Source organism: Marmota monax, unplaced genomic scaffold (genome assembly GCF_021218885.2).
Source record: "Marmota monax isolate L192 unplaced genomic scaffold, Marmota_monax_Labrador192_F-V1.1 WCK01_AAM20220418_F8-fsc00012, whole genome shotgun sequence".
Taxonomy (NCBI): domain Eukaryota; kingdom Metazoa; phylum Chordata; class Mammalia; order Rodentia; family Sciuridae; genus Marmota; species Marmota monax.
Genome location: NW_026695227.1, coordinates 30,562,423 through 30,590,228, shown reverse-complemented (window position 1 = coordinate 30,590,228; position 27,806 = coordinate 30,562,423). Strand labels below are relative to the sequence as shown.

General features: G+C 51.4%; 3 protein-coding genes across 8 annotated transcripts in view; 1 reads left to right on the top strand and 2 right to left on the bottom strand.

Moving 5' to 3' along the window:
* Prpf40b (pre-mRNA processing factor 40 homolog B) overlaps window positions 1-450 on the bottom strand; it is an 85,006-nt gene extending 84,556 nt beyond the window's left edge. Inside the window, exon 1 of one of the 2 annotated variants that reach the window (XM_046435500.2) lies at window positions 298-450. The gene's annotated coding sequence lies outside the window, so the exon portion shown is untranslated. The remainder of the gene's footprint in view (window positions 1-297) is intronic. The other variant, XM_046435501.2, reaches the window with a different exon arrangement.
* On the top strand, window positions 231-9,910 carry Mcrs1 (microspherule protein 1). 2 transcript variants are annotated; one of them, XM_046435524.2, is made up of 15 exons: window positions 231-374; window positions 1,675-1,794; window positions 2,303-2,441; window positions 2,916-3,054; window positions 3,663-3,821; window positions 3,960-4,069; window positions 4,991-5,099; window positions 5,360-5,498; window positions 7,841-7,916; window positions 8,251-8,279; window positions 8,395-8,487; window positions 8,677-8,759; window positions 8,903-8,990; window positions 9,250-9,377; window positions 9,474-9,910. In XM_046435524.2, exons 2-15 carry the CDS (start codon window positions 1,785-1,787, stop codon window positions 9,558-9,560), a joined length of 1,389 nt encoding a protein of 462 aa, XP_046291480.1. In that variant the 5' UTR covers window positions 231-374; window positions 1,675-1,784; the 3' UTR covers window positions 9,561-9,910. The 2 variants fall into 2 exon arrangements, with proteins under 2 accessions (XP_046291480.1, XP_046291481.1); XM_046435525.2 differs by lacking the exon at window positions 1,675-1,794 and having other exon boundaries at window positions 256-374.
* Window positions 9,904-27,806, bottom strand: Kcnh3 (potassium voltage-gated channel subfamily H member 3). 4 transcript variants are annotated; one of them, XM_046435489.2, is made up of 15 exons: window positions 27,653-27,806; window positions 26,073-26,306; window positions 25,527-25,661; window positions 24,390-24,523; window positions 23,524-23,767; window positions 22,987-23,135; window positions 22,687-22,894; window positions 18,901-19,188; window positions 18,428-18,627; window positions 17,589-17,838; window positions 13,200-13,417; window positions 12,213-12,544; window positions 11,693-11,799; window positions 10,965-11,041; window positions 9,904-10,866 (listed from the first exon to the last, which is right to left on the bottom strand). In XM_046435489.2, the coding sequence occupies exons 1-15, from the start codon at window positions 27,726-27,728 to the stop codon at window positions 10,267-10,269; spliced, it is 3,252 nt and encodes a 1,083-aa protein (XP_046291445.1). In that variant the 5' UTR covers window positions 27,729-27,806; the 3' UTR covers window positions 9,904-10,266. The 4 variants fall into 4 exon arrangements, with proteins under 4 accessions (XP_046291445.1, XP_046291444.1, XP_058432117.1 ...); XM_046435488.2 differs by having other exon boundaries at window positions 22,978-23,135; window positions 27,653-27,804; XM_058576134.1 differs by having other exon boundaries at window positions 22,978-23,135; window positions 26,073-26,302; window positions 27,653-27,780.

The window sequence follows — 27,806 nt, the reverse complement described above, 5'->3', positions numbered from 1 at the left end:
GAATTCCGAAGCTGAAATCCAATCCGTGGTCCCATCAATCCTCGGACCCTCCTAACTTTAATTCCGCTTTGTCTCACCCCAAGCCTCGTCTTTCCCTCGAGCCAGGTAACTTCTCTGGTACCTACAATCCCCGAAGTTTCCCTGTATACTGTCTCAACTTGGAAAATTTTGACTTTCGATTCTTCTCAAAAGGGTCACACGTTCGTGGCCTAGGCCACACCCCCCTTCACTCACGTTTCCAGAACGAACCGGAAAAGATCGCGCAGTCTCTCGTTTGTAACCCGGAAGTAGACGTACCTCACGGAAGCCGACTTTGGCCCTGCGGCTGCTGCTGTCGCCGCAGAGAAATTGTTGGAACTGGCAGCCTAGGAATGGTGAGACCTCCCGGTTCGCCTCTGAGGGTTCTGAGTAGAGTTGGGGGTGAAATGGAGTTTCCCAGAGTGCCTCGGGGAACAACCCCCCACAAGGCTTGGGGCCCCGCCCCGGCAGCGCCCCGAAAATCTGCGCATGCGTAGGTCGTACATGGGGCTGTAACCTGGCCTGAAGTGTTACGCATGCGCAAAGGCGGCATGCTGAAGGTTGGGTGGGGATTGAGTTGGGAGTTGACCCTCAATTCCTTACTAAGAGTCTGTGGGGCTTCTAACAGATTGCAGAAGCTCAGGGTTCACTTGGTGCTGTACTGAGTTGCAGAGCTGCCTTCATTTTTTCCTTAAGAAGTATATTTTTTAGTTGTAGATGAACACAATACCTTTATTTTTGTTTACTTATTTTTAACGTGGTGCTGAGGATCAGACCCAGCGCCTCACACATGCCAGTCGAGCACTCTACCTCTGAGCCACAACCCCAGCCCTGACTTCACCACTTTTACCCCAAACCCCTAAAACAGACTTGGACCGATCACCCACCTTGGGTATGCTCTGGTGAGAGAGGCAGGGGTGGAGGCCTTTGAAGGATGGCTCAGACTCCTCTTCAGTCTGCCTATGGGATCCCGCCCCTTAGCCCTCTCCCCAGATGTCAAGATTCTCCGCTGTATCCTCTAGAGCGGCGAGCACACCTGCTGGGCTAAGGCACTCTGGTCAGAAGGGGCGGGACCTGCAAGCAGAGCGCTCTAGGAATTACTGTCCAACACCTGAGTTTTTGTGGGGAAGCAGGGCGGTTGGTAGTCACACAGTTCCCAAACCACTTTTTTAGCTTAACTTCCACTTCAGCAAGAGCTATAAATGGGTTGGGGGTGGAATGGGGAGCGGGGGAGGGGGTAGACTGACTGGAGTTCAATCTCCCTTTCCTTTTCCCTACTTTGCCTGAGAGAAAGATGGTGGCTGCTGAGCTGCAGGGGCAGCTGAAGAAAAGAAAGAGCTAAGAAGTCATTGTTTCTTGGTAGTTTATAGTCAAGGTACTTAACCTAGGGCTTTAGGAAAAGAATTAGAGGGGCCTGTGCACCCCCAAATAGTATATTTGTACGTTTTTCTGGAGTCCTTTGGTTTTATCATATTCTCAAAGGTTTCTCACTTTCACAAGGCTTCTGGTTTATAAGCATAATATTTAGAGTAGAGCTTTATACCTCTTTCCACTCCTTGTATCTTTCCTAAGTTTATGAGACCTAAATCAGTATAAGGAGGTGAGGCTGGCCTGTTGGAAACCCGAGCTTCAGGGAGCCTCATTTCTCCTTTGCAGAATCTCCTCTCAGCCTCTAAGTTCACCTGGTCAGAATCCTTGGATGAGGCTGTGGGACCCTTCCTCCTAGCCCTGTGGTTTGGAACCAGTGGCTTTGGGACAGTAAGAGGATGGACAAAGGTAGTATGAGGCTGGGCCAGCTCCCCAAATGCTTGGGCGCCAAGCATCTTCTGATTCTACCCTGTGCCTGGCACATATGTCTTTTGGTCCTGGCTGGGCATTGCCACCTCCTCCTGGGCCAGCAATACCCGTGTACCTCTCAGCAGAGCCACAGTTGACTGACTTGCTACTGAGCTGCTGCTCTTTGGCATGCTGCATTTTGATGGCAAAGGGATCAGTTATGTCAAGAGCCCAGTATGTGGGATCACCAGTCTGACCTGAGCACTGTGTACTGCACAACATGACATGTACCAGTGGGAGAACTGCCCATGGAGGAAGGTCTGGCCCAGGTCTGGGTCCAGACAAGATCTGGATGGCTGAGGAACTCCCATCATAAAACTTCAAGGGTCAAGGGAAGAGGCCAAGAGGGCTGGCAGGGAAAGGGGGCTGAGGAGGGGTCCCAGGTGCAGAGGCTCAGGGCTCTACTAGACACTTCAGAGTCCCAAGTTCACCATTTCTCTTTTTCTAGATTCTCAGGGGCTACTAGATTCATCCCTGATGGCATCAGGCACCGCCAGTCGTTCAGAGGATGAGGAGTCGCTGGCAGGGCAGAAGAGGGCCTCCTCCCAAGCCTTGGGCACCATCCCTAAACGGAGAAGCTCCTCCAGGTAGTCAGAATTTGGAGGACCCAGAGGGGATGAAGGCTTGTGGCATTAAATACTGTGTGCCTTTGCCTCTATCGGGAATGGCTACCTGAGCCCCTCTGGGGCCTAAGCAGAGTCTTGTGCTTCTCCTGTTCCTACCAGTCCCTTCACATGGTACTGCAGGCAGGGGAGGGAAATCTTGGGTCTCTAACATGAACTTTCATGTGCTCTGGCCCCAGAACTGTACCAGCAAGAGTGTTTTCCTCATATCCTCCCCACCCACCCTCTATTCTGGGGCTGGGGGTACAACGAGCAGTCACCTGGTATCTCAGGGTTGGAGTGTGACAGTTCTATGTCCACTGAGCCTGGCTCTGGTGGAAAGTGAAAGCAGTGGAACAGTTAGCTCCTGCTGGGAGCCTGTTCTGTTCTGGAGGCGAGTATGTTCGAGTGGGTACCTGGGAGAAGTAAAGATGGCTTACAGGGTAGGACCCTCCACAGGTTTATCAAGAGGAAGAAGTTCGATGATGAGCTGGTGGAAAGCAGCCTAGCAAAATCCTCTACCCGGGTGAAGGGGACCAGTGGAGTAGAACCAGGGCGCTGTTCAGGGAGTGAACCCTCCTCCAGTGAGAAGAAGAAGGTGAGGGACTGGAAGAAATAGCAGGATAGGCAGTGCCAGATTTTGTATTTCCCCAGAACCTTTGCAAGCTGCCAAGAGCCCTGCAGAAGAAGCTTGTGAGAGGACCAAGCTGCCCCAGCCCCCACCCCCACCCCTGATCCCTCCAGATCCCTTCACTCCCATTTCTCTCTACTCCACCTTCTTGCTGTACCCCCGCCCTCGTTCTGCCAGTGCATCCTGTATCGCATTCCGTGTGGGAGGCATGGAGCATGCATCTATTCTGGGAGCAGACAGCCTGTTCCCAGCATTTCAGAGTGTAAAAATAACCCCCAGGTGGCAATTGCTTTGTCCCCAGACACTGTACCAGCAAGAGTATTTTCCTCGTATCCTCCCCACCCACCCTCTATTCTGGGGTTGGGGGTACCACCAGCAAAGAAAAGACCCCATATGGTCAAGAATTATGTGGAATTAATTTTGCAAGGGTTGGGGTGGGTATTAGAAAGTTGAGCTCTCTGCCTGGCTTCCTATTGTCAACTGAGACTGTGGCTGCCACACAGTACGTGAAGCTCTAGGCCTGAAGCCCCAGCTGCCCTGATGCCAGCTTTGAGCTCTCTATGTCCTGTGCCTAGGTGTCCAAAGTCCCCAGTACTCCTATACCACCCAGCCCTGCCCCAGTCCCTGGACTCACCAAGCGTGTGAAAAAGAGCAAACAGCCACTTCAGGTGACCAAGGATCTGGGCCGCTGGAAGCCTGCGGATGACCTCTTGCTCATCAATGCTGTATTGCAGGTAGTGCTTCTATTACAGGATTAGGGTCCCCCATTTCCCCCAGGCTCTAGTTCCTAGCCTCCAAACTAGCTCAGTAAGACCCTAGAAGGGTTTTTTCCCTGTGCTGAGGCTGGAGCAAACCCTTCTGAGTCCTTGCAGACCAATGACCTGACATCTGTCCACCTGGGTGTAAAGTTCAGCTGCCGTTTTACTCTTCGGGAAGTCCAGGAGCGCTGGTACGCCCTGCTCTATGATCCTGTCATCTCCAAGTGAGTAGGACTGGCTCCAGCAGTGGAGAGGTACTGGACATGCCAAAATTTGGCTCCCAATACAAGAGAGCCAAATTTTGTGCCAGGGTCCAAGGGAGGGACCTGGGAAGCAGGGCTCCAGGGGCCTTACATCCTCTGAGATGATCCAGGAACCTGCTCGGCTTCACAGGGAAGCTTCTTCCTGCCCCTAACCTGCTAGTCCTGGCTTTATGCCAGAAGCAGGAAAATATGAAAGCAAAGGAAGTGACATAGGAGAAAATGTCCACGTTAGTGCCAGGATCCTCAGTTCCACCACTGTATGTATTGTGACTTTGAGCAGGTCACTTCCCAACCTTTCCACACAGACTTCCCACTATTTCTTGCTCACAAAAAGAGAGTTGGAACAAGAACACCAAGGCCCCTTCTAGCTTTAATAGCCAGTGTTAACTAATGTATACACGCACCACACTCTTCCTCTTCCTCACTCAGTTTAGGATCTTCAAAACTTGGTTGGATATTGAGCACACATTTTCTTCTCCTCCATAGCTCCTGGCATAGCCCCAGTTAAGATGTAGCCATAACCCCGAAACACCAGGAATGGGTGGCCTCAACTTGGGAAAGAGGTGGTAGCAGTGACTAGTGGGTAGCACCTTTATCCAAGTGAGGAGAGAGGGTTAGGGAAGGAGCAGCAGCAGGCATCAGGATCTGCCCCAGGACTGGGGCTTCAGGGGACATAGAAGCCTCAGTTTCATGATTTGCCTGTTCATTCATTTGGCAAATCCATAATACCACAGGTGCTATGCTAAACTTTGCACTTTTCCTATCTAAGACATGTCCTCAAGATTCTGGATCATAAAGGCCTGCTGGTTTGGGGGAAGTAGAAACTCCAGATTGCTTGACACTTTCCCTTCAGCTCTGCACTCTGTCTCTTCCCATGTCCAGATTGGCCTGCCAGGCCATGAGGCAGCTGCACCCAGAGGCCATTGCAGCCATCCAGAGCAAGGCCCTGTTTAGCAAGGCTGAAGAGCAGCTGCTAAGCAAAGTGGGATCGGTAAGGCTGGAGTCTCAGAAGGTTGAGAATCAGGGAAGGGTGCAAGTTGGAATGCTCAGCCCCTACCCACTGACTGCGTATATGCACACGCAAACGTGCAGAGGCCTTTGTGACTGGCCTCAAAAGGAGCCAGATCTGGCTCCCTGAGTGACTCTGTTGCTTCTTCTAGCTCCTGAGGTTCCTGAGGTAGGGGGAATGGCAGGAAGGCAGAGGTAGGAGTGAGGAAACCCAGGTTCGTAAAGCATGTTTCTTGCCTCCAGACCAGCCAGCCCACCTTGGAGACCTTTCAGGACTTACTGCACAGACACCCTGATGCCTTCTACCTGGCCCGAACTGCCAAGGCCTTGCAGGCACACTGGCAACTCATGAAGCAGTATTACCTGCTGGAGGACCAGACAGGTAACACCCCAGGAACTGGCAGAGCAAGTGGATATGCTTGAGTGTGTGTAGGAAGTGCTGTGGGCACAGCTGACTTCTAGTACTCTATAACAGGTTATTAGTTGGCCCCCAGTGTCGTATTCACCTCACTTTGCAACAAAAACGACTTCCTCCCAGATAGGGGAGAGAGCATCAGGAATGGTCTTTGGCATCGTGTTAAGGGTATCCAAAATTGCCTGAAATCCTGGGCAAAAAGTCCCAATACAGTCATCTACCATTTCTTTCTTTCTTTTTTTTTTTTTTTTTGGTCTTTTCTTCTTGCATTTTGCTATTACATAAATAGATTAGTTTCGTTGTTGTTGTTCTGTAGTACTGGGGTTGAACTCAGGGATGTTCTAGCACTGAGCTATATCTCCAGTCCTTTTTTTCAATTTTATTTTTGAGGCAGGATCTTGCAATGTTGCCAAGGCTATCCTCAAACTTGATATCCTCCTGCTTCAGTCTCCTGAGTAGTTAGGATTATAGGTATGTGCCACTGCACCTGGCTGCATTAGTATATTTTTTTTTATGGCTAGCATTCAAACAGGAACAAGATATTAAAGCCTCCATTTCTGCTCTCCCTTCCCCTTGTTTCCCACCTCTTTTTCTAAGCTTTCCTGCCCTTTGCCTCTCTGCATTCATTCTTCTCTTTCTTTGCCCTCCTCTCTTCCCACCAAGCATTCTGTGCTGTCAGTTGCTCTTTAGGTCATTCAGAAGGTCTCAATTGGGACTTGACACACAGTCCACCTGTCTCTTCTCCTATGGCCAGAATGCACTCCATCTTCTCTCTTCCCTCAGTACCAAACTTACTCTCTTTCCTAATGATAAATGCTAGGAAATCAGTCTGATTAAACTGCAGCACCCTTTTGGTGAGATTTGTGATTCAGGTTTCGATTTTCATGGTGCAGATGCACTCTTCCTGCCTAACTACCACTGAGACTGCCTTTCACATTTTTTTTCACACTTTTCTGGAAATGAAGCTTCAGGTGTGCCCTTCACCTCTCTACCAGGTCCTGCAGCTTCTGGTTAGGAAAAGATACTCCTGCAGGAGGATTCTAGAGAATCTACCTCACAGAGGGAGGCTGTATCTTTCCCTCCTGAGGACATCTGGTTTTATGGGTCCAAGAACAGCCCTCTTTATTCCTGCAGCTTCCAGAACTCTGCTGCTTCCCCAGACTCTGCTATCACTGAATTCTTCCAGAGGAAACAGATACTGAGTAAAATTTACTTTTACTGCTAAATCTAGTTCCTTTGTCACTATTTTAAAAGTTATTTTGTTAACTGAAAGTCTTATCTTAAAGGTTATATCTTTTCCTTGGAGTCTCTGCCTGTGGGGATTTGATGCATAGAGTTGGGAGTCCCAGGGAACATGTGGTCTTCACCAATTAGCTGTCGAGTCAGTTGCACATTAGAGTGGTAGAATTTTAGGCAGTGCTGGCAGGGAGGGTCGTAGTGGGGTTGACTTCCCCAGTCTCCTAATAGTCTCATCTAAGCAGCAGAGAGAAAAAGCATCTGTGCTCCTAGGCATCCTGCTTCCTTCCTTAGCCAATAGCAGTCCAACTACTGCCTGCTACAGAATAGTCACTGCAGTTCTGGGAACAGCTGGCCTATAAAGGCCTAAGTTCTCAGATTTGGGGCATCCCAATCCCTTTTATATCTTGTCTAGAAAAAAGTTGAAAAATGGGCTGGGGATGTAGCTCAGTGATAAAGTGTTTGCCTAGCATGCATGAGGCCCTGGGTTCAATCTTCAGCACCATACCAAAGGAAAAAAAAAAAAAAAGTAGAAAACATTTAATGAACATATTGGATGGGCTCTGATATTTTCCTATTCCATTTCATTCTTTGAAAACAAATGAAACTAATTTCATGACCCATGATCAGTCATGACCCACAGACTAAATTAGATACTGGCTGGACATGGGGCAGCTCCTTTTTGGCCTCATATGCCTCTTAGCCCTCCAACAGCAAGGCAGGAAAGCTGGGGAGTGTGTGATGTATTGGGAAGGAGCAGTTTAGATTTGGAATCTGGAGAGACTTGAATTCTGGCTGTGCCCCACAATAGGGTCAAATAGTGTAAACTGTCATTTGTATCTGTTTCCTTATTTGAAAATAGAGCTAAGTAGTGTTTTCTCTGCTTAGTTCAAGGCTTTGTAACTGAGATCCGTTCACACACCCATACCCAAAAGCCCATGGAAAAGGTCAGCTTTGATTTCCTCCCAATCTAGAACCATCTCTGCCCATGAGTTAAATTAGAATGGGGCCTCGTTAGGAATGCACTAGGAGTAGGGGTCTTGGTGCTCACTCTTCCTCTGTCATTTGTTCAGTGCAGCCGCTTCCAAAAGGGGACCAAGTGCTGAACTTCTCTGATGCAGAAGACCTGATTGATGACAGTAAGCTCAAGTGAGTAACTGGGGCCTCAGGCAGGGCTGGAGAGAGCTAAGTCACCCATAGGTAGAGCACCCCATGCTGCCCAGCCCAACTTAGCCCCCAGGCTCCAGCTGCAGCTGTTGTGCTTGGCCTCCCTGCTGCACCCACTCCTGTGGGGAGTGGGGAGGGGCTTTTAGGCTCTCTTCCTTTCCCTTATCCCCCACCCTAATCCCAGGGAAAGAGGCTGGGCCAAAGCTGGATAAACAGCCTTCTGGGCCACTTGGCCAAAGGTGTCAGGATTGCCCTGATGAGCCAAGTAGCAAGTGAGCTGAAAGTGGACTTGATTCATTCTTCTCTCACCCTTCAGGGACATGCGAGATGAAGTCCTGGAACATGGTAAGTGTACTCTGGTGGAAACAGGGAAGGGATAGAAGCTCTTGACTGAAATAAGAGAAGACCTGTACAAAGTACTATGGCCTCAAAGTGTCCTTACCACCCCACCTTACCTCAGAGCTCACAGTGGCTGACCGGCGCCAGAAGCGAGAGATAAGACAGCTGGAACAGGAATTGCATAAGTGGCAGGTGCTAGTGGACAGCATCACAGGTGAGGAGGCCAGGGGACCAGGGGCTCCCTTTTGGGCGTCCTTTATCCCCTTTGAGCCCCTCCTATTGCCTAGCTGGATATGCCCTGCTTTCCCAGGCCTTGACTCCTGTCACTCATAGATCTTGCCCTTGTTCCCTGCTTTCCACTCTGCACTTGGATGGGCCCTTCCTAATCCTGTTCTTCCTCCAGGGATGAGCTCTCCAGACTTTGACAACCAGACATTGGCAGTGCTACGGGGCCGCATGGTGCGGTATCTTATGCGCTCACGTGAGGTGAGATAGGCCTTCCCCATCCTCACCCTCCTAAGCATCCCTCCTCTGTCACTGCCCTTTTTCTTTTTCTCATCTTCCTTGGCTTGTGTGGACTCCATCCCCCATTCCTCAGGGCCCAACCCTCACCTATCTCATTTCTCCAGATCACCCTGGGCAGAGCAACCAAGGATAACCAGATTGATGTGGACCTGTCTCTGGAGGGTCCAGCTTGGAAGATCTCCCGAAAGCAAGGTACCCTCCACATACTGCTGCCTCGATGGGAAGCAGTGTGGAATGTTCCCCCCAGTCTTTCATTGCCCTTTCCAGCCCTGAGTCTTAATATCCTTGTGGACCAGCTGAGGCAGGCTGAAGGAGCCAGCATTTCAAGGTCTCTAACTCGGGAGTCCTACGTACCTTAATACCCCATCTCCAAGAAGCAGAGATGGTGGTTGGAGGCTCCTGGCTCTCTTCTGGCCCATCCCATTCTCCCATTGCTTCACTACTTCCACAGGTGTTATCAAGTTGAAGAACAATGGTGATTTCTTCATTGCCAATGAGGGCCGACGGCCCATTTACATTGATGGACGGCCTGTACTGTGTGGCTCCAAATGGCGCCTCAGCAACAACTCTGTGGTGGAGGTGAGATGAGGGAGGTAGAGAGGCCAGGATGAGGTGGGGGCTTGGTGAGCTCATACATGGGCCTGGTTCTTCCCACCACTGTCCTCTCCCCACCAGATTGCCAGCCTGCGATTTGTCTTCCTCATCAACCAGGACCTCATTGCCCTTATCAGGGCAGAGGCTGCCAAGATCACACCACAGTGAAGAGGACAGGGTACCAAGAGCCCTGGGTTCTCTCTGGCCTCAGTTTGCTGTTATTCCAGCCCCCTTAAGCTGGGAACTCAGGCTCCTGGAAAAACCTGCCCACGTGGGGAACAGGAGACCCAACTGCTGGCCCATTGATTTGAGTCTTTGAGGAAGGTGGGGCTGGCCATTGGGAAGCCAGGAGAGGCTGGGACCCTTGTGCTTCCCTAGAGCCAGAGCCCCTCCCCGTCTTCTCTGCAGACCACCCTCCCTCTCCCCTGATTGCCACCTTCAATCTTGTGTCTCCAGAGGATTAGCTTCAGATTTCTTTATTGTTTTTCTTTTGTAAATAAAAAGCACCAAATTCCAAAGTAGTTTCTTTTTTTATTACGCTTTTTTAATATAAAAAATGTAAGGACAGGTAGAGATGGGGCACATGCAAGAGAGGGCGGAATCTCTCCTTGTCCTCAGGCCTCTGCCCTCAGCCCGCAGAAGGCGACAAGGTCAACAACAGAGCAGGCTATAGAGGGGCTCCAGGAGTAGGGACCTGCAGATTCTCAGCTCTGGGGTTTGCTTTTGAGGCTCCAGCCCACTCCTAAGAGTCAGGGAGCCAAATCCCCTTTATGTCTCTAGTTCCCTGCCCTGAGCCAGCGGGCAGCATGGAGTCCTGAGATTGGGCAGAGCAGCAGAGGTTGGCATGTCTGTAGCACTGACCTTGGGCTGGCAGTCAAACCCCCGTCCCTTCTTCCTGGGTCCACTGGACTGTGCCAGGGCCGTGACAGCCAATAAGCACCATCTCTAGGCTGTGGGGGTCCCAGGGCAAGGCCCTGCTCCCTGATCCTGGTGGGGGCTCTCCAGTGCTGGTAGTCTCTGCCTGGCTCACAGGCTCTGGGAGCCCAGTCCCAGCCCCTTCCTCAGGAGGAGGAGAAGCTGGGGTGCTAGGCTCAGAGCAGAGTTCTCCTGAGCCAGGGGGCTCTGAGTCTGAGGTGGAGGTCCACAAAGTTGTGGCTCGAGGCCAGGGGGAGCTTTGAGATGCTGGGGGCCCCCAGGGCCAGGGTGCCATGAGGGGAGGGGGCCCTGGACGAGGGTGGGGCCAGGTTCCACTTAAGACAGAGCCAACTGGGGGCTGTAGGTAGGAGGATGTCCCAGTGTCCACACGAAGAGGCTGCAGGAGCCCAGAGGCACTGACTGTACCTCTGCAAGGCCCCTCTCCTGATGCCCTAGGGCATGGGCCCTCCCCATGGGGTACCAAGACAAGCTGCACAGCCTGGCGAAGTGACTGCAGTCCCTCCCGCATCTGTAGTACCTGCTCAGATAGCTCCATCACCTTCAGGGGCAGGAGAAGGTGAGGTCAGCAACATCGGGTATCAAGTAGTATAGTGCCTGCCCCTTCCCCTCCCTGTCCCCACCTTGTCCCTCACCCACCGCCTGCCGCAGCTTATCCAGTGTATCCGTATTCCTTGCCTCGCTGGGCCCAAGGGGGACAGTGAGCAGGCCACTCTCTGTGGATAGGATTGGGGTTAATGAGAATCAGCACAGTGTCCAGGTTTTTGTCCCCCCTAGAACACACCTGGTTAGACCTCACTCAAGAATAACTACTTCTGCCTTGCCCAAGGAACTGAATTTTACCTAAACTGCCAAGGGCAGGAAAACCCTTTCCAACAGACCTGGGTCACATTGCCCTGTACCCTTCTCCCCTCAGGAAGTTGTTCTTTGTGACTGTCCCTTATTCTGTTCTTTAGGGAAATGGACATTCCTGAGACCTCTCTACTTTGTTCACTTCCCAGAGCTGCTTCACCTGGCCTAGAACCACTAACAATCCTGGTTCCCTATCTCTTTATCCTCCCAGTGAACGAGGCATCGAGCTAAGGGTTTAGTTATAGTATCTTATTTAAAATGCACATCCATTTTATAAACAAGAAACTGAAGCCAGAGAAGCCAAGTTCACACTGCTAGAAAACTGACAGAATAGGAATCCAAACCCAGGGCCCAGATTGGTCTTCACAACCAAACTCCCTGCCCAGTGGCGCAGAGGTAGGTAATGGCAAGAGGGCTTCTGGGCAGAGTCTGCCCCTGGCCAGTTTCTCTAACAGTGCTGTTCCACAAGGAAAAGGGGTCACCCCACCAACATACTCTGTCCCTGGTCCTAGTACCTGGTCCAGGTGAGGGGCTGCTGCTACATTCCAGGCCAGATTGACCCACGCGGAAAGAGAACTTGTGCTGGTCAGAGCCACAACCATCCTCAATGCCATCTACAACCCTGTGGACCCAACAAATCAACAAACAGTTGACAGGTGACCACTATTGTGTTACAAGGCACAGGATGCTCCAGTGCCTATATACAGAGACTGCAGCAGCGTGGAGCTGGACAGGGGACCCTTGAGGTTCCAAGAAAAAGCTAACACACCATCCCTTCCCCTACAAGCTTGCCTTTGAGCAGGGGAGACAATTTGAGCAATATGAAACAAGGGTTCAGACTTAGAGCAGGGTGTGACATACACTAACAAGTGAAGACAGAGGAGTCAAGAAAGTCTTCCCAGAAGGGGCAAGCTTGGACCACGCAGGCAGGGAGAAGTGAAGATGCAAGGATGGGCGCTCAGGGTGTGGGTATGCCTGGCTGGGACCTCTCTCTTACCACTCTCACCCTGCCATGGGACCCAAGGCCTTGTTTACCTGGGGCTAAGGTCTGGGGGCACATTCCATGGCATGGGGGGCAGCCGCAGTCCCTCCAGAGTCCGTGGGTGAGCAGAAGCACCAGCCTCAGCCTTCAAAGCCCTTGCCCTGCTCGGTCGCCCCCTGCCACCTAGACGTGGCCGGGGCGCAGTTCGACGAGGGGATAGCAGTTTGGCAGCCGAGGATGAGGAGGTGCAGCCAGGGGACAGCAGAGGGCTGGAGGGCTCATCTGCTGTGGCCGGTGAGGCTGTGGGGCCCTGTTCCCCATCTGTCTCTTTCTCCTCCAATGTAGACATGAGGGTGTTGTCACCACTCAAGGAGCTGGTATCTACCTGGGGACAGGAAATAGACATGCATGGCAACTGTTGTGTCCCATTCATCTCTCCTGCCAAGAGATTATCTCCCCTAGAATGGATGAGCCATCTTTATTAAAAAGAATACCCAGTGTCTTCCACTCTGCAAAGGAAGAGGCCCCATGAGGAGGGGTGACTTGTTTTTCTACTGCCATCATAAAGCTACCAAGCCCTTGAGGCATTAGCTGCCCCTCAAAATTCCACCCAAATGTGAATACACCACCCCTCAAGCTAATAGAACTATCCGAGAGACTACAGTACTCAAAACTGGTTTAGAACTAGTGATATTATCCAGGGAAATTCAAAAGCCCTCAGAACAATCCTGTTTTGCCATGAAAAAGCAGAGAAAGCCACAGTGCTCTCCAGAAGCAGCCTGGAGGATTGTGCCTATCCCCTGCCCAGGTGCCTGACAACCCCTCCATTAGCCAATGAGGCTCATTTGTTACCAGTGCCCTCCTTAACCTGACTTTGCTCTGGACAGGGACGAGCTGTCTCAGATGGGCCAAGCAGGGACACAGGGGTGGCTGGGCTTGATTGCTGACTTCTAAAAGATTATGTGGATGTGAAAGGACAGACTTTCACAATGGGCCATGCCTTCCCCAGCCCCTCCATGCACGTAACCCAGTACCCTCACCTCTGCAGGGCCTCCCCCAGAACCCAGGTTGTAGCTGAGCTCCCCTCGGAGACCACGGCTGAAGCGTGGGGCAAATTCAGGGTACAGTGCAAGACTATCGTGCAGGCCAGCCAGCTGCAGGCACTGCAGGACGCAGTAGGTCAGCCCCTTCACGTCGGCATTGGCCTTTACCACCTGCTCCCGCCGGGGCAGCTCACAGCCAATCAGATCGCCCTTCCCTGGGGAAAGGAAACAGAGGTCAAAGAACCCTTACCCCCAGTCACTGAGGGGAGGTGGGCCAGAGACCACAGAGCCTCCCTCTTCTACAGAGTCAAGCTTTTCCAGCTGGAGTGGCACTGTGAAACCTTCAAGTGAGGTGGAGAGAAGCAGAGGCCTGGTTAGGGTCATGGCCTGACCACTGTTGCCTGCCTCACTGACTCCCCACATAGGCTTACGGTGAAGTGGAGCCCAGGCTCTCAAACACTTTCAGGATCAAAACCACTGAGCTGAAACCTCAGCATCTTAGCTCTGAGACTGAACAGCCATCAATTTTAGTAGTTCATAGACAGGCCATCAACTAGAATCCCCTGAGAAAGTTAAACCAATTGGACTCCCAGGCCCCATCCCTACCTTTAGCATTGTTATTTCTATAAGAGACCCTATGATCTGATTATTTTTTAAAGCCCCACAGATGATTCTGGTGCAGCTCATCCAGGGGCCAGTGGTTAAAAGCAGCAGTTTAGTACCTAAAGTGGCATGGCCCAAATGTCAGGCAGCTGAGGTCCTTCATCTTCCAGGGCCCTGGCTGCCTCTTCTAACAAGAGAAGCTGCATCTGCCTGAGTCAATGAGGTTTTATTGATCTCACCAGACGGCCTCCATGGGGAGTTTTCCCATCATCAGGTTGAGACTGCCACCTGGCTGATAGCAACTTTAATATGGCATCAATTATGATCTGGGACCCAATCTCAAAAATGTTGGATTGGAGGGGATGGAATGATATGTGTCTTAGAATCAATGAAATAGAACCAGGTATGGTGGGACACACCTATAGTCCCAACAATGCAGGAGGCTGAGGCAAGAGAATCACAAGTTTGAAGTCAGCCTCCACAATTTACCAAGACCCTCTCTCAAAATGAAAAATTTGAAGTACTAGGAATGTAGCTCAGTGGTAAAGCCCCCACAGAGTTCAATCCCCAGTACTGCAAAAATAAAATAAAAATAAGAAGAAGAAGGAGGAGGAGGAGGAGGAGGAGAAGAAGAAGGAAGGAAGGAAGGAAGGAAGGATGGATGGAAGGAAGGAAGGAAGGAAAGAAGAGGGGAAGAAAGAATGTTCTCAAGGTATCTGCTTTTAGGGACATGAGAATCAAATGAGTTATGTAGATAAAGTATATGACAGAGACAATCTTCCTTCCTTTCCCTTCAGGCAGAGTCCCCTTTAGATTATTCCTGGCATGGATTAGGGTGCAACCTGGGCAGGCAGAACACTCACTACCATGAAAGGCAGCTCAGCCTTCCACCAGATCAATCACACAATTAGAAAGAGTGTCCATTTCCTTAAGGACAAAGACAGGTAGCTGCTGGCATCACACAGGGAACTTAGAAATGTTTGTGGATTTCTGCTCAAACTTAGGTGAAAAAATGCACTTAAGTTCTGGTTCCTTTTGAGAACTATTTGGATTTCAAAGTGATCCTCTGAAGAATAATCTCTCTCTCTCTCTCTCTCTCTCTCTCTCTCTCTCTCTCTCTCTATTTGTGTCATCTGAAATAGGTTAAATGTGTGTTCTTTGTCCTCATCTATGCAGTGACATAAAAATGACAAACAGGAGGGGCTGGGGCTGTGACTTGGTGGTAGAGCACTTGCCTGGCATGTGTGAGGCACTAAGTTCGATCCTCAGCACCACATAAAGATAAATAAATGAGTAAATAAAATAAAGGTAATATGTTTTTTAAAAATGACAAACAGGAAGGGACTAAGGGTAGAGTTGCAAAGACTGGAGACTGCCCCAGATTGGCACCTTGGCCAGAGCCTCCAGGCTAAATTCACCCAATCTCCTTCCCTCACAGGACTTCACAATGCTTAGCCTAAGTCAGTTCACAAACAGATGGGGGCCAGAATCAACACTGGAAAATGTGGGGCCAGTCTCAACTACCAGGAGTGAGCAGGATGCTCACCCAGATGCTCAGCAGGAGATGGTAGAGAAGGAAAAGTAGAAAACCCAGGTCATGATTGGGGTCAAACATTCATTGGGGCAGCCAGAGCCTCCAAGTCAGCAAAGAAATAGTTTATGCAGAAGATTCAGGCCAGGACAGGATAGATCAAAGGTGGCGTAAATCCTGATGCTGGGAATATTCTGGTGGCAAGGCCTGGGCCACAGCCAGGGGCCATTTTCTCAGCTCCATCTGAATACTTAACAATGATTGTGGCTATTCTAAGTCTTGGTGCCTGACACTAGCAAGGAGCAGCTCCAAGAGGTTCCCCATACCAGCTCCCAACCATGCTGTTTTCTTGGCTCCAAGGTGAATGCCATCTGTTTACAATCCTCTTGACAACCTTTCTTGGCATTGTCTAGTCCTCAATAGTCAAAATCTGCCTTTCCATCCTTCTGATCCCTAGTCCTCCATAATTCTTCATAAAATACCAGCTGTACTTGAGTGTATAACCCCATTTTTTCTTTTTCTTTTTAGATGGGGTGTTGCTAGAACTTGTGGGCTCAAGGGATCCTCCTGCCTCAGCCTCCCAAGTAGCTGGGACTACAAGCTCATGCCACCACAACCAGTCATAACTTCATTTTCTCAGTCCTGGCATAAATTTCCTATAGGCCTAGAAGTTGGACTCATGAAAGATTATAAAAAAGGGGTGGGGGTGGGACATCAACAGCCTGTCACCTCTCACAAGCTCCAAGATCTCCTAGTGGCATTTCTGCCTCTTATTTCTATTGGAGGTCCCTCTTCCTCAAGGGAACAAGGATGGACTCCCTGTAGCTGCCAGGGCATCTAGTAACATGGCACCACCTTCTGGGTTCCTTTCCATACTTCTAGTCTTCATTGTGGATCACCAGGTAATGATGAACCTCAGTCCCTCCAGGCCTCAGTTGTCCCCATATTAAGTACTCAGCTGCAGTCAGTCATGGTCAGGTCAGCACCTTCTTTCCATTTTGTGTATGAGTCTATCATTTACCCAAGCAGGTCCTAGTGTTCCTCATCCTTTGGGGTCACCGCTGAGAGCCTCCCACAACCACAGGGAAATGCTCCTCTTTAATTGCTTTTCATGGATGCATCCACATACTTCCCAAAGTGCCTGAATATTTCCCTAAGGTCTAGGGGCACATTTATCCCTCCCAAGATGTTTTCCTTTCTGCTGGTCATGACTTCCCACAGCACCTGGGAATAGCATGTAAACATGAGATTTAGAGTCAAGCAGACTAGGTTCCAACCCATTAGTCAATCCTTTGCTGTTCTGTAAAGTTTGAATTAGATCTGGCACATAAGGAGCTGGAACAGGGCTAGTACTGCTGTCTGGCCCCTGTGCTAAACATTATTATCACAGCCATCCCACAATGGCAATCTCCTCACCCTCATCTAGGAAATTGGTTCCTCATCTTCACCTTTCTTTTGCTAAGAGAAGTCTGCATGCTGCAGGTACCATTTTACCAGAACAAGTTTCTCTAGCCATTTGGAGGCTGACCTGACCCTGGGATCTGGGCCTGCTCTGTGACCTGCCCCAGGGAAGTCACATCCTACCACCTAGGTGACCCACACAAGGACAGCTTTCATTCCTCTTTCAGCCCTGTCTGAACACTCTTCCTAGCACTTCTATCTTTAGCATTTGATTGCCAGACAGTGCTGCTCTTCTATCTCCTTATAGATTGGCTCCTTTTATTATTTTTAAAAATTATTATTATGCAGTACTGGGGATTGAACCCAGGGGTGCTCTACCACCGAGCTATAGCCCCAATTCTTTTTATTTTTCATTTTGAGACAGGGTCTTGCAAAATTTCCCAGCCTGGCCTCTTATTTGTGATCCTCTGAACTCAACCTCCTCAGTAGCTAAAATTACAGATGTGTGCCAGTCCAAGCTTGGTTCCTTTTAAGAAACTGGCTTTCCCAGGTACACCTCCAAGATCATGATCACCTCCTGTGTCTTCATGGTGCAGTCTTTGGGTTTTCTCTGACCTTTGCCCAGGACTCTTGACTATTCCTGACTCCATCCTGGCTGTTTCTCCCTTCTGTGGCCTTGTGGCACCCTGTCTAGGTTTCCTGCAGATCAGAGCCATGGTGTCTCCCCTAAACACTCTCTCTCTCTCTCTCTCTCTCTCTCTCTCTCTCTCTCTCTCACACACACACACACACACAAACACACACACACACACACAAGCACACACTGTATCTTCTCTCCCACCCACACAAACCTAGGATGGCGAGCACAGTGCCACCCTTGAGCACCTCCATGGAGCCAGAGCAGACGAAGTAGAGGGCCTGAAGAGCGTCACCCTGGTGGATGAGGTATTCGCCAGGTGTGCAGAAGGCAGGCCGCAGGGCCAGGGACAGTGCCCTCAGGCATCCTCGGCTGGCTGCCTCAAACAGCGGCAGCTGCAAGACCTCCTTGTGCAGGTGCATGGCGATGTCTGCACGAAGCTCATCAGGGAGGCTCTGCAGCAGCTGCAGGCAAGCAGGTGAAGAGGTTTGGGGGTGGCAGAAGGGATCCCAGCCAGCCAAGCCCTCTCCATCCTCACAGGCCTTAGGAGCGAGGGGAGGTGTCAACAGAGGCTCCACACAGGGTGCACTCAGTAAAGGGGGCTAGCCCTGCCACCCTCTCAATTCCTTACAGAATTTTTCCCCCTTGCAGTACTGGGGATTGAACCCAGGGACGCTCTACCACTGAGCCACAAACCCAGCTTTCATTTTGAGATGGGGTCTCACTAAATTGTTCAGGCTGACCTCCAACTTGCAATCCTCCTGTCTCAGCCTCACAAGTAGCTGTAATTACAGGCCTGTGTTACCACACCTGGCTTTAGTCCTCTCTGAGCAGCCCCTTTCCTCCTCCAACCTCAGGCTCAGATTTCAGCGAGCACAGAGCCTCCAGACCTAACTGGGGTCCACAGGAGCTTCAAGCCGTCTTGGCTGCTGTCCCCACAGGAGAGCCAAAGCAGGGAGGCATTCCTCACCCTCCATCCCTACTCCTTAGGCCAAGTGCAAACCCCTTGAGGGAGAAAAGGCTAGAAGGGCTAACCCTGGAAGCCCGCCACACCTCAGTGGTATCGATGCCATTGTTCACAGCCCAGGTAGCCTGGAAGTACTCAAGCATGCGCTGTTTGAGGGGCTTGGGGATCCGATGGATACGGATATAGTCACGCAGGTCACGAGTGCGGCTGTGATACAGAAAGCGGCGGGCGTACATGCGCTGGATGATGGCCGTGACGTTCCCAAACACCACTGCGTGCATCAGGGCTGGGGAGGGTGGTAAGAGCAGGTCATCTGCAGGCCTGGCCTGACCTGGTTGATACCGTGCTGGACACATCTGTCCTCTGCTCCCTCCCCACTCCACATGCAGGGCGCATGGGCTCTGTGTGGCCCTGTGTCTCTCCCAGCCCTGGCCTTGTATTCCACAGACCACCTAAGGCAGAAGAACCCCTGGCCTGGGGCCCTGGGGGAGGTGAGAGGGGAGGGTTGAGGCCAGCAGTCTGGGAGTGGGCCCAGAGAAACCTGCAGGCCAGGCCTCACCACCAATCAGCATGGTGCAGATGGAGAAGATCTTCTCAGTGTCCGTGTTGGCGGACACATTGCCAAAGCCCACGCTGGTGAGGCTGCTGAGTGCGAAGTAGAGGGAAGTGATGTAGGCACTGCGTAGTGACGGGCCGCCCAGGAGCTCCAGCCCAGTCCCATTAGCCTCACTGCTGCTGCTGCTGCTGCTGCAGTTGTCATTCTGGCCAGAGCTGTTCTCTCCAACTGGTCTCTTGCCTACCAGGTAGTAGGGGGTCTCCAGTCGTCGGGCCAGCTCCTGCAGCCAGCCTGGGGAGAGGGCAAGGGAAAGGTATGAGCAGGCAGGACAACTTGACGGCTCTGAGGGTACAGGTGTGCTAGCCCCCTAGGGTTGGGGACATGCAGACACAGACTCACCCTCATGAGTTCCCACTACTTTTTACCCTTCTCTGCCAGCCCAGCACACCCAACCACCCTCTCAACCCTCAGCATGACAAGCACATAAGGAAAGTGTTGCCACCTCCCCAGCTGGCTCCTGTTGGTGCCAAGGTTGGAGCAAGGAGAATCACACTCTCTTTCCTATGTCTGGTACTAATCTCAGGGAATGGGTCTAGCTAGAGGGACAGAGACTGGGGTTCGTGGCATTCAATCACAGCCTGGTCCCTAATGCTGGATAACAGAGGCCATCTCCTCTGCCCTTTCTACCCAGACCCTTCTTCCTGTCTGTCTCAGCCCATCTGCTCCAGAAATGCTCCCTCTGGCACCATTCAACCTCATCCCTCACCCAAACCACACAAGCCACCCAACTTCACAAAGGTGCTCTTAAGTACACCCATATGGATATGGTTACAGATACTGCTGAGACTTACACATGCTGCACACAGTCAAGATGACAAGGACACACATGTGAGCACCTTATAGATGCCCAGACACAGTCACAGCCACTCATACTGAAATGGCCTCTGTATACTCTGAAGAGAGGCAAAGGCATATAGGAGCTTGCACACTGACACACAGGCCTGGGGCACACTTGCACATAGGTGAATACATTCAGAGGCCTCAGCAGGCACCTGTGCACTTGCACAGGCATGTGCACATAAGCAGATGCTTGAATGCACACACAGATATGGGCCCACTTCTTGTCTGGTCTTGGCAGGAGGCAGAGCTGTGTACTGGGTCCCTAAGAAGCCTATGCCTTCAAGAAGTCACTGTGAACCTGGCTGGAGGGTTGTGGGAGCTCTATGGTGCTGGATGGGAGAGAGGGCAGTTTAGCTGATGGGGAATGGAGTGGCAGAGGACAAGTGCAGGGTCACAGGCTGCAGCGGGATCCACCTCTCCACACAAGCTCTGCCCTCCCATCTCAACACACAGACTGTGTACCACCCTCTTCCTGACACCTATTACATGCAGTCACTGTGGTCCCCACACCCCTCCTGTCATGCATACACCCATTCTCTCAGTACCAAGGCCAGGAGCTTCTTGAGGACTCTAGTTCAGAAGAACAAGTAACTACTATAGAGTAGGTACTACATCCCAGAGGTGCCAGATGAGGGGGCTCAAACCTAAGTGGGGGGATGTGTGTGCTTGGTTTCAAAGGATAGAGAAGGTTTTGATCTAAGCAAACTTGAGAGGGAGTCATTTTTGATAGAGGGAAAGGCATGGGCCAAACCTGGAGATGGAGACTTTAAGAAAGTACAGTCAAGTAGCTCAGTGTGGCTAGAATGTGTGGTTAACACTGAGGGCATCAAATTCCAGGCTAAGGAGTTTGGTGGGATGCAGTAAGGCCTGGACCAAGATGAGACTTCACTCCTGTTATCTCAGGTGTGCTATGGGGATGTGACGGAGGAGTTTTACACGCAGAACCCTTCAGTCACTATTTAGTTGGGTAGTCAGATGTCCAGTGGTAAAGGGGTAGTAGTGGTGGCAGAAAACAACCAGACAGAGATGAGGGTAAAAAGGGACTTTTCCTTTTCATGGGGCATCAGCAGCCTTAGAGCTAGTGCTAGGAGAGTGCATGAGGGGGTTAGGCCAGCCAAGGTTGTTCCTGAAGGTTGGTGACTTTCACACTGAGAAATGCTCTGAATTGTCTCCTCAGTATTCAGCACAATCTTTTAAAAAAACTGCTCATCTTCACTGGGCTAATGGGAATCTGGGGAAAGAACTCTGTCCACACCACAGGCAGTAGAACAGGGGACCAACACAAGAAAGCCATAAATAAGAAGCTTCCCAGAAGAAGTGGGAGGTGATAATATAAAGGACTTCGAAATCTTCTAATGTGGACCAGTACCAGTTCTAGATGGAAAGAATCCTCTCTGGAACTCAGGCCAAGGGTGAAAGAATTACCAAGACTCAGTCACCCCTGTACTCCCATGCTCATTGTGGTAGGGCCCAGAGCTTCTCTGAGAGCCAGAGATATTCTTGATTTCAGATCATCAGCCCCCATGAGGTGGTTGGAACAGAGGAGCTTTGTGGACTCAAGGCCAAGGTTGTCTGGCCTGCTGTAGGGGAGGGGGCCAACCTGGGGATTTGGTATCTTAGGTCACTTTGTAGGGGCAGAAACAGGGTCAGGGCATTTGCTGACCCCACAGCAGCCTCCACCACAGACTCCCTCTGGGACAGGCACCAAGGAGCTAACACTGCTGGTGTGTCCCAGTTTCCACCTGCTCAGCAACTGGAGTCCTAGGGGGAATAGCCAAGTGGAACCTCTGAGCACATACCAATCTCCTGTGCACTTGGCAAGGAGGAGAGGATTTGCAGAAGCCTCATCATCTCTGGGGAACTGATCAAAGCAGGTTTCTAAGACTGACCTGGACTCCTGATGACCCCACCAAGGAGCAAACTGACATGAGAGGCTGCCTGAGCACTGGAAATGCACTAAATGTCAGTTACTGCAAAGTGACAGAGGGCTGGAGGTTGTGGGAGGAAGGTGTGCACTCATTTTGGGAACTGAGAGCATAGAGTTAGAAATGGCTGGAACAGAATGGTTCTGATAAAGGGAAAAGATGGGAGTTGCAATGTTCATGTAGTAGCCTCAGTGGGATGGCCAAGGGAAAACAAGGTGAGTAAGGAGGAAGGAAAGCCTATCTGGAGTCTCTAGAACTTGGAGGGGCTGGGGAAGAAGGGGGCCAGACCAGGGTTATCCTTCCCAAGGCAAGAGAGCATGATTGGCAGGGTTAGCTGCTATAAAGACTTCACAGAAGACAAAGGTTTGGCCCCAGAAGGTCACTACAACCTTTCACACAACATTTTGGGTGGGAAGGTGGGGGTGGAAGCCCTCTTGGAAGCAGTTAAGACTGAGTGGGTGGTGAGCAAAGGGAGGAGCTGTGGCGGTGAAGGTGAAATGGAGGAGAGCAAAGACACTGGGGACACAGAAAATGTTGTTTTTTTTTTTTTTTTTTTTTAGGCTCGGGGAGAATGTGGACACAACTGAGAGAGATGTGGGCTGTAGGTGACAACAGTGAGGCAAGGGCCTGGGATCCTTGATGGGTACAAGTTTCATAGAGGGTAACATCAGAGGAAAGGCAAGGGCAGCAGCTCCCTCCCTGGCCTTCCCAGTTGGGCAAGGGCTTTAGGAATGTGACAAAGGTTTGACTATCAGAAAGACACAATGGGTGACTGAAACTCCCCAGGCAGCCTATACAACCAGGCTGTCTATACAATGGCCAGCTGGTGGAGAGCAGCCATACGATGGTGGCTGTCATACACACCCGCATACCCCTCATCTGTCACACACTTGCAAACTTGCACACATCTCTGACACCTGGCATCACTCCTCAGCATGCACACACCCACCCCAACCTCCAGTACCAATCTCAGGCAGCTCAGATTCACTGCTCTCAATCTCCTGCTGGCCGATGTAGAACCAGATGCAGGCCACCCAGTGGGCGAGCAGGGCGAACACAGCCATGAGCAGGGTCAGTACCACAGCGCTGTACTGGGAGTACCGGTCCAGGCGTGGCAGCAGGCGCAACAGGCGCAGCAGCCTCACGGTCTTCAACAGATGGGCCCCAAAGTACTGAGATGGGGAAGGGTAGTCATATCAGGCTGGCTGTGCCTGTACCAGCCGAAAGCCCCCCTACCCAGCCCAGCCACACTGACCACATTGACCTTGAAGGCGTGTAGTAGGTCAAAGGGCAGCGCTGCGATGACATCCAGCAGGAACCAGGTGGTGACATAGTGCAGGCAAATAGACTTTGGAGCAAATACCACCTGGCCCGACTTGGACACAAATGTGGTGCGGAAATTCAGCACAATATCTGCAGGGAATCAGGTGGGAGTCAGTATGGGGTGGGCAGTCACTGTTTACCACTGGGCACCTGCTCAGTACTTGACACTATCCTGAGCCCTTCACATACACCACAGTATGACATAACTGTCACAGTAACTCAAGCAGGCACACATTATTTTGCCTCTTTTATGGAGAGAGAAACAGGCTTTGCGAGGTTATGACTAGCTCAGGGTCCTATACCACATTAGAAGCAGAGACACATTTGGAACCTAGATCTGATTTCAAAGCTCATGAGTCACAAACACAGGGAGGGCAAAGGGAACACTAGTGGGGGACTGGAAGCCATACAGATGATTCCCATCAAAGCCCGAAGGTGTCTGACATGGAATGAAGAGGAAGGAGCAGAGTGCACATACCAAGGATGAAGAGGACCTCCACGGCCAGGTCACAGACACTGGGTGGGCCACGAGCGGCACTGGGCTCCCGGGCTGTGCTCACACACACACTGTAGGGCACAGTGACAGCCACATAGAGTGTGGCGAGCAGGATGAAGCCATCCCAGGTGGCTCTTAGTGCCCCGCAGTGCAGCAGGATGAAAGGTGACTTCCGGATGGCAGCAACTTTGTATTCTGGCAAGTTTGGCTTCTCCCCAAATACTCCCTGAGTGAGGCAGGGCAGATCCAGTCAGGGAGGAAAGGATATTGGCACAGGCTGAGTTTGGATAGTGTCTGAGAAAGGCATTTACCTCTCCCTGCACTCTCAAAGCAACCTCTGAGGTGAGCATTAGAATCCCCATTTTATAGATTAAAAAAAAAAGGAGTTTGCCAGGCATGGTGGCACACACCTATAATCCCAATGACTCTGGAGACTGAGGCAGGGGAATTGCAGTTTCAAAGCTAGCCTCAGCAATTTAGTGAGGCCCTAAGCAACTTGGTGAGGCCCGGTCTCCAAAAAAAAAAACAATCAAGGAAGTGGAAAAGTGCCCTTGGGTCAATCCCAGGTACCAAAAAACAAAAGAGGTTTTGGGAAATCAAATAACTTAACTGAGGTCACACAGCTATTTAGGGGACAAGCAAGGATTGAACTAAGGCACATCTGACTCTAAAGCCAAGACCTTTGATGGATCAGACATGAGACAGTCCCTCCCTCAGTCCCAACCCCAGAAATGGAGGTGGGGCCTGGGTGGCTTCCAGGACTTTTTCTCTCTGGTGGGATCAGTTCCCCCCTTCCATGTCCTCTTCCTGTTCCCCATCCCAAACACACACCCTAGTATTTAATCCACCTTATTGAGCTTGTGCTTGCTCTTGGGCTGCTTCTGTAAGTGCCCAGAGAGGTGGTAGAGCACAGCCCTGCTCCGCCGCCGGTTGGCATTAAATCCTTTGGCTCCTGCCTGGCCATATCGGCGCCGGCCACCACCTGAAAAAGAAGAGGGGCCCATAAAGATGGTGTGGGGTATACCCACATACCCCATCACAGGGTTCTGGGTGTGGGATACCAGTTGCTGGCCCATGGACTGATCTGGCTTATTGACCATTTTGTCTGTTTAGAGTTGGGGACTTAGGCATTCCTTATTTCCTGAAGCCACTTGCCAACCATAGCAATGGGCAGACTGGCATTATAGACACTACTTCTAGGAGAAGGTTTCCAGGAGAAAACAGGAGAAGGTTTACAGGGAAAGGCCTGGGAGAGGGAGTTTGGTCACAGAGAAGGAAGGCAGAGTTAGTAGAAAGCCATCATCAGAGGTGTGGGAGCTCAGAGAAGGAGCCCAGGGTTCAGATGCAGGGGTCAGAAGGTGATATTGACGATATTAGAGAAGCAGACCCAGGGGTGGGGTAGAGAATTGGAATGGAGTGTGCCCCCTATATCCCAAGAGTCCTTGGAGCAGCATCTGATAACAATTCTGTGACCTGCCCAAAGGCCTGCCCCAGCCGTTGGAGGGACACAAGAAGGGAGCAAGTGCTATCTTCTCTCTGGAGATAGCCCTTGAATACATATTTGCTTTCCTGAATAAACCTCTGTCTATGTCTCTGGGGGGGAAAGACTCCAAGAATTTGAAAGAGGGCTGGGGCTCCCCTGACAGGTATGCTGTGGGGAAAAGGAAAAGTCTGTGGTCAACCTCACTAACTAGTGGGAAAGGAGTGCTTCATAAGCATGAGTGGAATTTGCTTTCAACTTCTTAATAAATTTAACTTGAAAACTCCAACTTTGTCTCAACTGGCCTATTTGGAAAAAAGATTCCCATGCCTGGGCATGCACAGATGAGAGCAGCACAGCCCTCTCAGCCAGCCAGAGTAGGACCCTGTGAGTACAAGAGGGAGGGGGATCCATAAGCCCAGACTGGATGCTAAGGCCCTGCCCAAGCCTGAGGTACCCAACAAACAGCCACATCAACTAAATCAATACCCCAACAGGCACCCACCTGTCTCCTTCCAGCTGTCAGGGCCCCCTCGATTCTTGGTGTCACTGATGTCCTTGTGAGAGACCAGGAAGAGGGCCACCTCCCCTTTCTCATTCTTTATGGGTATCACATCCAGAAGACACCAGAAAGGAAGCCCTGGGCATAAAAACAGACTCATCCTACCTCCCATTCTCAGCCCTGCCTAAGACAACAGAGGACCTGTCCACTGACATGCTGGGCAAAACAGAAGAAGCAGGGTTTCCTGAGGGAGGAGAAACAGTGCTGCTTCTCTCAGGACAAGGGGAGCAAGGAAGAGCAGACATGACTGTCAGACATGTGTCCTGCTGAGATGGGATGTTTTCCTGTTGGACTTGGGAAACCCAAGACTGGAACTGAGCAGAGGCTGAAGCTAGGGTGAGGATGGTGGAGAGGAGGTGGGGTGGAGAAAGAGGGGATGGAAATGTGCACGGTGCATGGGAAGATGGGAAGGCAAAGGAGGAGGGACAGCGGATGGACTAAGTGTCTGGCTGGCTGAGGCTGTAAAGGTAAGACAAGATGGCTCCTTACCGCTTTTCCGGTATAGGATCAGCTCAGCCTTGAATTCCTTGTGCTCATCCAGGGCCTTTCGAATCTGTTGGCGGACGAGCTCACTGGTATCTGGTCCATAGAGGAAAGAGCAGGCACAGCCCCGCTGCATGACCTCAGCCCGGGAGAAGCCCGTAAGGTCACAGAAGCCATCAGAGCAGTAGACAACAGGGAAGAGCCCTGCCACCTGGGCATTGCCCAGCACGAAGTTACTATCTGCAAGAGAGCACCTCTTAGAGGAGGTATGGGGTGAAGAGGCAAAAAGTCTACAACTGGTTTTACAAATCCCAGGAAACCTGTAGTGTGTACTGGGCAAGAGCTGTTTGTGAATGGCACTCAGTGTGTCATCTGTATGTCAGTGCCCTGCAAGGGTCCCTTCTTAGTCAAATGTATTTGAATGCATTTGAGAAGCATGTAAGAACACAGTTTGGTGAGTATAGCCCTTTGTGGGCATTGTGCCCTCTGGAGTGTATCCTGAGCAGTTTGGGGTAAAGAGTGGGGTTGGTGATGTCCAAAGGATTACACCACCTGTCCTAGACTGGCTTCAGCAACTCCTCTATTTCTTCCAGGCTCACCCACAAGCCAGATAACCAGATTGGCTGTGGCTCCTACCACTGGGACCCACCTGGACTGGGAAGCAACCCAGCCCAGTGTCCATCTGCCCTGAGTGTTTGAGCCCCACCTGTCTAATCTGTTCAAGAAATAGTGAATATGCTTATGAATGGGGGTGTAAGAATGGTGGCTGAAAACTGGAGCCAGGCATGTACTGGGGAGCTGGGGTGCTGAATCAGCAGGCCCGCAAAAGCCAAGCATAATGGAAAAGCTGATGGAGGAATCCGGAGTGGGGAGAGCTCAGAGATGGGCTCTCACCCCCTATTAAGAATGAGAGACTATGGAAAACTAGGCAGAGAGCTGGGAAGCTCCACTAAATGTGAATGTGCAGAAGGGATCTGACTTTCATGACTTTCCCTGTGCTCAGAACCCCAGGAACACAGGATTCAGAAGCTCAGGTTGCCTTCTCCAAATTTCCTCAATCCTGGTGGGAGTCCCCACCATGGTACTCCCGGGAGTACCCTCTACTCTATCTCTGTTTACAAAGCTCTCTCCTCTCTCTCTCTCTCTCTCTCTGTATGTGTGTGTGTGTGTGTGTGTGTGCGCGCGCGCGTGCGCGCGTGAGCTTGAGCCCTCTTGTCTGTCGGTGAGCACTGCTCACCCCAACCCCCATCCGGTTGGGGTGAGGGTAGTCCTTTTAACAGCGCCAGATCAGGAGGTGGGTCTGATTGATTAGGTCCGGATTCGTGCTCCCGGGAACAGAATGCATCCCGGGCTCCACACCAAGGGACATCTTCTACCCAGTGTTGCCTCGCCAGGAGCTGCACTGACCTGAACCCTTCAGGGAAACGGTGCCTTGAAGTATACAATGGTCCCTGCTTCAAGAGGGACGAGGAGGGGAGAGAAGGTGAGAACTTGTGGGCGCCAAGCCGACAAGTGGGGCTTAGGGCTGGCTGCAGTCCTGGATGGGGATCGTTTGTCCGGGAGCTAGGGGTTAGGGTTTGACTCACGCGTGCCGTCGAAGCGTGTGGCGATGGTGTCCAGAAAGGTGTTCTGCGGCGCCAGTAGCCCCCGCATGGCCGGCATCTTAGGCGGCCTCGGCCGCCCGCCCCATCCCTCCGGGGCGCGGGGACTCAGCGCCCGGGGAGGGCGCCCGCCCCCCTC

Coding starts and splice junctions, on each gene's coding strand:
- Mcrs1 (XM_046435524.2), top strand. Junction 3,055..3,662: donor CCTCCAGTGAGAAGAAGAAG/GTGAGGGACTGG, acceptor TCCTGTGCCTAG/GTGTCCAAAGTCCCCAGTAC. Junction 8,280..8,394: donor AGATGAAGTCCTGGAACATG/GTAAGTGTACTC, acceptor ACCTTACCTCAG/AGCTCACAGTGGCTGACCGG.
- Kcnh3 (XM_046435488.2), bottom strand. CDS start 27,728: ATGCCGGCCATGCGGGGGCTACTGGCGCCGCAGAACACCTTTCTGGAC. Junction 26,307..27,652: donor CACACGCTTCGACGGCACGC/GTGAGTCAAACC, acceptor GCTCTCTTGCAG/ATAGTAACTTCGTGCTGGGC. Junction 11,042..11,692: donor CAGCCCCTCACCTGGACCAG/GTACTAGGACCA, acceptor TCCTATCCACAG/AGAGTGGCCTGCTCACTGTC.